At 46.0% G+C, this 8,068-nt stretch overlaps 1 protein-coding gene across 9 annotated transcripts; it reads right to left on the bottom strand.

Moving 5' to 3' along the window:
• Positions 1-356: 356 nt before the first annotated feature.
• Positions 357-5,934, bottom strand: LOC123090472 (protein SOSEKI 3). 9 transcript variants are annotated; one of them, XM_044511773.1, is made up of 11 exons: positions 5,269-5,934; positions 4,278-4,412; positions 3,731-4,147; positions 3,214-3,454; positions 2,986-3,114; positions 2,595-2,872; positions 2,437-2,506; positions 2,204-2,334; positions 1,158-2,124; positions 876-1,038; positions 357-742 (listed from the first exon to the last, which is right to left on the bottom strand). In XM_044511773.1, the coding sequence occupies exons 6-10, from the start codon at positions 2,827-2,829 to the stop codon at positions 900-902; spliced, it is 1,542 nt and encodes a 513-aa protein (XP_044367708.1). In that variant the 5' UTR covers positions 2,830-2,872; positions 2,986-3,114; positions 3,214-3,454; positions 3,731-4,147; positions 4,278-4,412; positions 5,269-5,934; the 3' UTR covers positions 357-742; positions 876-899. The 9 variants fall into 9 exon arrangements, with proteins under 9 accessions (XP_044367708.1, XP_044367710.1, XP_044367709.1 ...); XM_044511775.1 differs by having other exon boundaries at positions 3,307-3,454; positions 3,785-4,147; XM_044511774.1 differs by having other exon boundaries at positions 2,986-3,454; positions 3,731-3,817; positions 3,922-4,147.
• Positions 5,935-8,068: the final 2,134 nt, after the last annotated feature.

Below are 8,068 nucleotides of genomic sequence, written 5' to 3'. Positions count from 1 at the left end.
TCATTACTCCACGCTGGTGCAGTTCTGATCTATCTATTGCTCAAAGGGCGGGCTGTAACCGCTTAGTATTAACTCAGATAACATGAAGGTCATCGAAACCATGAACAATGGAGGACGGTCATCTAGTACAGCGGCGACAGTGTTTGACGATTGTTATTTTTTAGCATGTGACTTTTCCCATTACTAAATTTTAAGCATTGTAATAGAGAAGCAAATATGGTCGCACATGAACTTGCTAAGTTAGCTAGATTTTCTTCATCTTTGAACTGGTTTGAGGAGCCCTTGAGTGAAACTGTACCCCTCCTCATAAACGATGTACGTACTTGTTATTGCAAATGAATAAAGTTTCTATGTTCTTTTCAAAAGAAAAAAAACTTCATTACTAGTACAACAACAAACAACATTTCCATTATTATTTTCACAACAACAAGTTACTACCAACATATATACCTATAGTACTACCTGCTACATTCTGTAACAACCAACTGCCAACATACATAACTAGCTACTCCCTCCGTTCCATAATTCTTGTCATGGTGGTTTTAGTCCAAACAACAACAAGAATCAGGAACGGAGGGAGTCGACAACATCTTGTGCTGTTTATTACATCCGATCCGCACTAAATTCACAGACACAAGAAAAGAAGAAGAAGAATAGCTGCATCCAGTTCCAAACCGGACGTACTGCTGAGTTTGTTGAAGCAATTCATTATGCAGTGGATGAGCTCCTGAAGCGTTCCTTCCTGCGGTGCTTAATCATCAGTTGGTTGCATTGCATTTGCATACATCCTCAAGTATGGACTACACAGATGCTAAAAAACAGAGACACAAAACAGATTTAATTTTAATTTCATAGTACCACACCACTTTCTGTACCTTAATTTCTTCCATCTTCGTCGCCTATTCGTCCCGGAACGACACCGCCTTTGAACAAGAGGCCGTCCTCCCCGACGACGGATCGCTCGTCCTCTTGCTCGCGCTTCTCGACAGGTTGTTGTTAAACCCTTTCGGCCACGCTTCTTCTTCTTCGCAGATAACTCTGCAATTGCGTTACGTGCTTCAGGATCGATATATGGAGAAAAAGTATGCAGGCATGAATATGTACAGATAGATAATGATGTAAACCAAGGCGGCGATCGATCGGCATTACGTGCGTACCCTTCCTGGTGACTGCGCGACGAAGAAGAAGAGCGTTTAAGTGCACTGTCGAGCAGGCGGCCACTGCAATTTTCTGCGGGCTTCAGTGCGCCGAGAGGAGACAGCTCCGGAGACGCCGGGTACTCGAGCTGCGGGAAACACGGCTTGTACGACGACGTCTGCACCAAGCCGAAGCCGCCGGGGTGGCTCGGCCCGCAGGCCATGAGGCGCATCAGCAGGTTGGCCGGCTTCAGCCTACCGCTGACGGAGCCGCCCGTGGCAGCAGCAGCAGCAGCAGCAGCCCTGTCGTCCTCCACCGGCAGAGGAAGGCACCTCCTCCTGCCGGCCGCCTCCGCCCGTATCAGAGACTGCAGGGTCCCGCTCCTCCTGCTGCGAGGCTGGTCCTCCCCTGCGGGCGCACGCGTGCAACGGGATTCCTCGTCCACGACGATCTCCGGCCCTTCCGGCGATGATGATGCTCTTGCTGTGCCCTGTCTGTGCTGCAGCTTCACGTCGTCCCACCGCGCTTTATCATCCGTCTGTGTGGCCGCGTCGCTCCCTGCCGCTGCGGGTTTGGGAGGGCTGGGTGAGCTTGTATCTGAGGAAGCCATGCTTGTCTTGGGGGAGGAGATGCTCGAGGAGCCTGAATGTGGTGGCAATCTGCATTGCTCTTCATCCCCAGTGGTGGATGCAGATGGTGATGACAGCGAGACCAGCTGGAGAAGTCGCGGTGGCACCGCGTGCTCTTTCATGGCTGGAACAACAGCTGCACGAGCTGTTGTTGTTGTTGTTGATGGTGGTGGTGGTGGCGGCGGCGGCGGTACTTCCTCTTTGATGACTGGAACTGCAGGGTAAGTTGTAGGAGTAGGAGACGGAGACTTGGAAGTCCACCCTTGGTTCGATGATCCAGGAGAAGGAGGCGACTCTTGTTGTCGAGCCGGCTTGCAGGGCTGAACCTTTGCACATGCTGCATTATTCTGCTGATGATCTGAAACAGTAGCATATGATCAAGTAGCAGTTTAAAAAAGAAACAAATTACAGTTGCTCATGATCCATGGAATTAATACCTGGCATTGGCAGGGGCTTTGAGTGGTCGAACGGGAGCTCGGAGCCCTTGAGAACGTACTCTGTTCCTTGCGTGGGCAGCAGCAGATCATCCGCAGAAAGGTCGTGCCACACGAACCCAGTCTTGTAGCTCCTGCATTGCATCGTTGCAGCTTATGAATAAACACAATGTTTGTTGGACAACAGACGGGTCTCGAGATCGACCGCAATTCGATCGATGGGTGTATGTAGGTACCTTTTGCAGGACCAGGAATACTTGGCTGCCATGCCCTTCCCTCTCAGGGCGTCCAGCCGGCCAATCACATCTGAACAAACAAATTGCAATCATTCATGGTAAGTCATCATCCTACAATAAACTACTGATCAGGCACCAGCTGCAGCTTACTAACTAACCTCGCAGGTAGAGGCCTTGCGGGGAGGCGAGGGGCACCTCCATGAAGTGCGGGTGCTCCAGGTGGTGATTCCGGCACAGGTAGTACACCACCGCCGCCCTCGTCCCTGGCTCGTGCCTCCTGGTCGGCGGCGGCGGCTCCGGCTCCACCCTGACTGCCTTGGTGCGCATCCCGGACGGGCTGGCGCGCCGCCTCGCCCTCCCCTCCATCGCGCTCCGTGGATCCTCCAACGACATGTATGGGTGTGTGTGTGTGTGTGTACAGTCTGATCAACCTACACTGCAGACATTATAAGAAATAGCAGAGTGAGACCAAGCAAGCTGTGAACAAGACAAGGCAGCTAGGTAGGCAACAAGGAGGTAAACTAAGGGGAGGGAGAACAAGGAACAGACCTGCTGCTGCTGCTCCTGGATGGATTATCACTGACTATCAGGTCTTGCTGCTGCTTCGTCTTCCCTAGCTAGCTCTGGGTTCAGAAGGGGCCGAGCCCTTTTGTAAATGAGGCCCTGCCTGCTGCCTGCCTGGTAGGAGGAGAGGAGTGTTGGGTAAGAAAGAATGGAAGTCATACGGGGACATGTAGTTGCTGCGCACATGGGGCACATGTAGGATGGCCACAGTACAGTTGGACTTGCTGGGTGAGTGAGTGAGATTTGCTTAGTTGGTTTCACTTTTACTCCATGCAACAGCCATGCCATGCAGTGCAGTGGAGCCACCTTTCTCCTTTCCTGGGAGCTTTGCTTTGCTTTGCCTTTGCATCTCCAGCTTTTTCCACATATACCGATGCTTGCTTCCAGTGCAGACTAGTGAGTGGAGCGCCTCTTGGGTCTCGCCCTCTTTCATTTGATTCCCATGTCCTGGAGCCTATAATAAGATACCTTTCATACTCAGCAGTAGCATCACTCAACTTAAGTACACAGTTTCAAGGAAGGAAGAGAGAAATTTCAATGCACAGACTAGACTGATACAAGTAACAACAGAACTACTTCGATACCGAGCATTACTAAATTTAAGTTTAAACTTCCCAGGGAGAGCATAGAACTGAGTTATATCCTAGATTTGGCAGAACAAACCTCTAACATTATCTGGAATAAATCAGCAGGTCCTAGAAAAATACAACCAATTTCCAATAATGGCTACCTGCAAAGGCATCAGGTGCTAACCACTCTAGCAGAGCAGACATGAGCAACTTACTTAGATGACAATCTTTACATGCATCATCATGTCCTGCAAAGAGCAATCCAGTGAGAAGTACTACTTGCTGAGTTTGGTAGTACAACACTTTTCAGGATTCCTCCTAGAAAGGGCAGAATTGTTGTTGGTTACGCCACCTTGTCCTTTGGCCGAATGGAATGTCAACTAATCAGCACGTCTAATCAACCAAATGCCTATCTGCCACAGGACTCAAAAAATCTTGTACTTGTGTGCGCCCATTTAAAGAGTAGCTGCACAGAACGCCTACGTAGATGAAAAGGCTATAAATTGTGTACCAGTGACATGTTGAAATGTGCTGTGGAGAGACACAAAGTCATGAAAGAGCTAAATAGCCAAGAGGATCTGAAATGGTACAGGAAATGGGCAGCTGTCAGTAGTGCAAAGCGCAGCTCAGTGAGAAGTACTTGCTGAGTTTAGTAGTATAACCCTTTTCAGGATTCCTCCTAAAAAGGGCGGAAGTATTGTTGGTTACCCCTGCTTTGTCTTTTTGGCTGAACGGAATGTCAAATAAGCAGCGCGTCTAATCAAACTGATGCATGTCTTCCATAATGCCTCATCAACTAGTCCCCCACATGCTGGAAGATCTCCGTCGAAAGTTGCAGCTGATCTGTAAACATAAATGTTTCATTGAGGGTCAGTAAGTAAGTAAATGCATTTGAGAATTCAGATAAGCTCGATGTCCAAGTAATAATATGGTTGAATTTCGTCAAGCCGTAAGTTAAGGGAACCAAATACTCCTAGGAAGATCCATAATCCAGAGCATGTTGCATGTGGTAGAAAGCAGGACTCAGAAGTCACGACTGTACTTTTGTGCGCCATTTAAAGAGTACAGCTGGACACAGAACACCTATGTAGATGATACAGCTAAAAATTGTGTACCAGTGATATGTTGAAATGTGCTGGAGAGACGCAAAGTCATGAAAGAACTAAATAGGCAGGAAGGATATGATAATTTGAAATCAGTACGACATTTCCTTACAGGAAATGGGCAGCTGTTAGTAAGGCCAAGAAATTAACTGATTGAATGGAAAATGTACTTTTAGCAGCACCAACAACAGTGTGCATAGAGGATTGGCAGAATTTCCTTGATGCCGACTGAATCGGCCGTTGATAGAATCAAGACATGATTGTACCTGTGTGCGTGTTGAAATAAATCGGAATAGATGCCGAGAGCACCTAGTAAAGCTAGTATGAATCTTGGACCACTCACTCATAGCTAACATGTGATGAATTGCAATGGAGGATCACAAAGTCGTGGAATGAAGTAAATAGGCAAAAGGATGTGAGTTAATACGATCATTCCTTACGGGAAATGAGCAATCGAATGAGCGGAACGAGTAGTGTTGGCAACGCTATGGTGCTGAGCTATACATTGCTGGTCACCAAAATATGACTGACTGAATCATCTAGAGTATTATGTGAAACTGGCAACAAAATTCAGACATGATGTATGTATACAACACCTCATGCCGGAAAATGGATCACCGGAGCACCTCGGCCTTCTTCTTCTCCCTCCCCTTGAGGAAGAGGAAGAGGAAGACCGCCCTGCCGACCAGCTCTCGCATGGACCCCGGCGTTGAGCCTTTTTTTTCAACTCCAAGAACCACTTGCTGTCTTCCTTCCTCAGCCCCTGAAACTCATTCAGGTAATGCAGGTTGCTGTGCTTTGCCTAGAAGAGCTTCTCCTGCAAGACCAAGACCAAGACGGTCTCGGTGGTCCTGGTGCTGCGCAGGAGGCGGAGGGCAGGCCGCCGGTGACGGGGCGGCCGAAGCGGGCGAAATGGACGGCGGGGAAGGCGTCGATGGCGCTGCGCATCAGGAGGTGGAAGGGGCGCGGGGCGGCGAGGAGCGGTCGCCGGAGCGGAGGACTCCTATTGGTCTTCATGGCCCTGCTGCTGCTGCTACAGGTGGTGGTGGGATGTGGGTGTAGATGGAGGTGGAGAGGGAGAGCAGCGTGAGGAGGAGGAAGGCGATGAGGATGACGGCGGCGACGGCGTGGGCGGAGGAGGAGGAGGAGAGGAAGGCCCCGCGCCCACCAAGGAGCGGCGACGGCGATGGACGGGACGGCGGCGAGATCTGGTTGGGCCAACCGGCCGAGAAGCAGCACTTGTGTTCGTCCGGCCCATCATCACTTCTCTTTCGAGCAAAGTCTACATGCATGTGCTACAAAATAGCGCATCATGCATGTTAAGAAAATTAGAGTTAGTGGGGATCAATTATTTAGGCATATAGTATTCTATCTATGGTAAAAAAAAGAAAAAAAAGGCAAAAAGAAATGTTTTTTTTTGAATTATAACCTATGGCATACTACTTGCTCACTAAACCGACTCACACATGTACTCCCTCTGTCCCATAATGTAAGACATTTTTTGACACTATACTAGTATCTAAAAACATCTTATATTATGAGACGGAGGGAGTAATACATAGTGAGCAGTATAATTTATATACTACCTTTGATCCACATAATAAGTGTCACGGTTGTGAGTTCAAAACTATGATATTTATTTTGGATAGAAAGGAGCATTGTATACCGTGTAAGTTGCCGACAATAACAAAACTCTAGATAAAAATGACAATGAAATCGACGTCACACCTTCTTATAGGCGTCAAAACACTCTCGGAGACACCAAGACTCCTAGGGACAAGATATGAAAGTTTATCTAGAGCCATCATAATACCTAAATATAAATGAATGCTATTTATTTAAATTAATACTAAGTTTTTCGTTCCATATTCACAGGTCACACCACGGAGAGAATGATTGTTTCTCGGTCAGTCTGCATTTGTGTCACAGGAGGAAAAATTTACAAAATATTTCATATTTCTTGACGTTTCCGGCTTCATGTTACATCTGTGATGATTCATCCCCTCATTAGCATCTCTCTTCTCTAACGACCTACAGAAAACCTTCTAACACCATCCTTGGAAATATCAACTTAGGTAGCAACACCTCTATGTTGATCTTGAACATGAGCATAGGTGCCGCTCTTATAGTCTCGCGCAAGAACTGGAATTGAGCTTCTGCACACACTCTACACCGAACATGTCTTTGAGAATGATGAGAGGTGACGATTATATGACCATGAGGCAATGGGGAATTTACAGATTAAACATTGTAAAAGAATGGATTCAAATAACAAGTTATTATGCCTTTTATTAACCATACTTCGGCATCTATAGTTTACACTAAACATTTTTAATTACTTAGGAATGTCATTAAAAATCATAAAATTGTTTCATTTATTCAACTTTTATCAAATAATTTTATTTGTTTCTTTGTTACTTTATTCAATAACACAAACCACATATCAGTGCTAAAGTAGAATATTGTTTTATTTTGTGAGAAGTGGAGCACTGTTTCTTGATTCCATTATGACAAAATCTTGTTTTAAAACATTTTGCTGAACCAAAATTCGTTTAAATGTAGGAGAGCATCAAAGATATTAATTTCACATTCATTTAGCGATATTTTGCACCACTTAGGTGTACCATAATATGTTTTAGATCTGTTTATGTCTATTTAATTCTATAATATATGGGTCTAATGTATATATATTCCTAAATATTTTTAAAGTATGGATGTATACCTTAGTAGTGACCAAGAGAAAATTCTAGAGTATGCAAGGTGAAAAGTGGCGATTTGCCTTCAAATTCAATTCTCTCTCGCTAGCTGGCGTTCCTCCTTTTTTTTCATTCTTTTTTGTCCAAATCTTCAGTCCATGCCCTTCACATTTTATAATTGATTAGTGAGCATGCATGATCCATAGATTTTATAATGTTTAAGCTTCAAATATACTCAAGATGAAGTAAACATGGGTGACCATCATCGGGCATGGTGCACAGCATGCACGGCGCGGAGAGATCATGCAGAGCAACAGACGACTTCTCTATAGTTGCAAAAATTCGCCACTAGATCGGGAGGAGAAGAGTCCCCTTTTTTCTCCTTTTGATTCTTTTTAAGGGAGTGGGAGAATGATTATTTTCTTGAATTGTTGGGAGAATGAATTGGACATGGTGACGTGGCGTGCTCGTGGGATTGAGAGGCAAGACACATTATTATACTCAGCCAACGGCTGTGGGTCGATCTTAGGATAATTGGACATGCATATTTTCAAGATGATCAGAATTAACATGGATACTTCAATGGCGCCTCTAATTATAGTAAATAACTGAAAACTGGAAAAGATCAACCGCCTCATTCAACAGTAGATCATCGCATCATCAACCGTCGGCTTCCCTCATCCCCATGATGCCCCACCTC

This window comes from Triticum aestivum, chromosome 4B (genome assembly GCF_018294505.1).
Source record: "Triticum aestivum cultivar Chinese Spring chromosome 4B, IWGSC CS RefSeq v2.1, whole genome shotgun sequence".
Taxonomy (NCBI): Eukaryota; Viridiplantae; Streptophyta; class Magnoliopsida; order Poales; family Poaceae; genus Triticum; species Triticum aestivum.
This window is presented reverse-complemented; position numbering and strand designations above follow the sequence as displayed.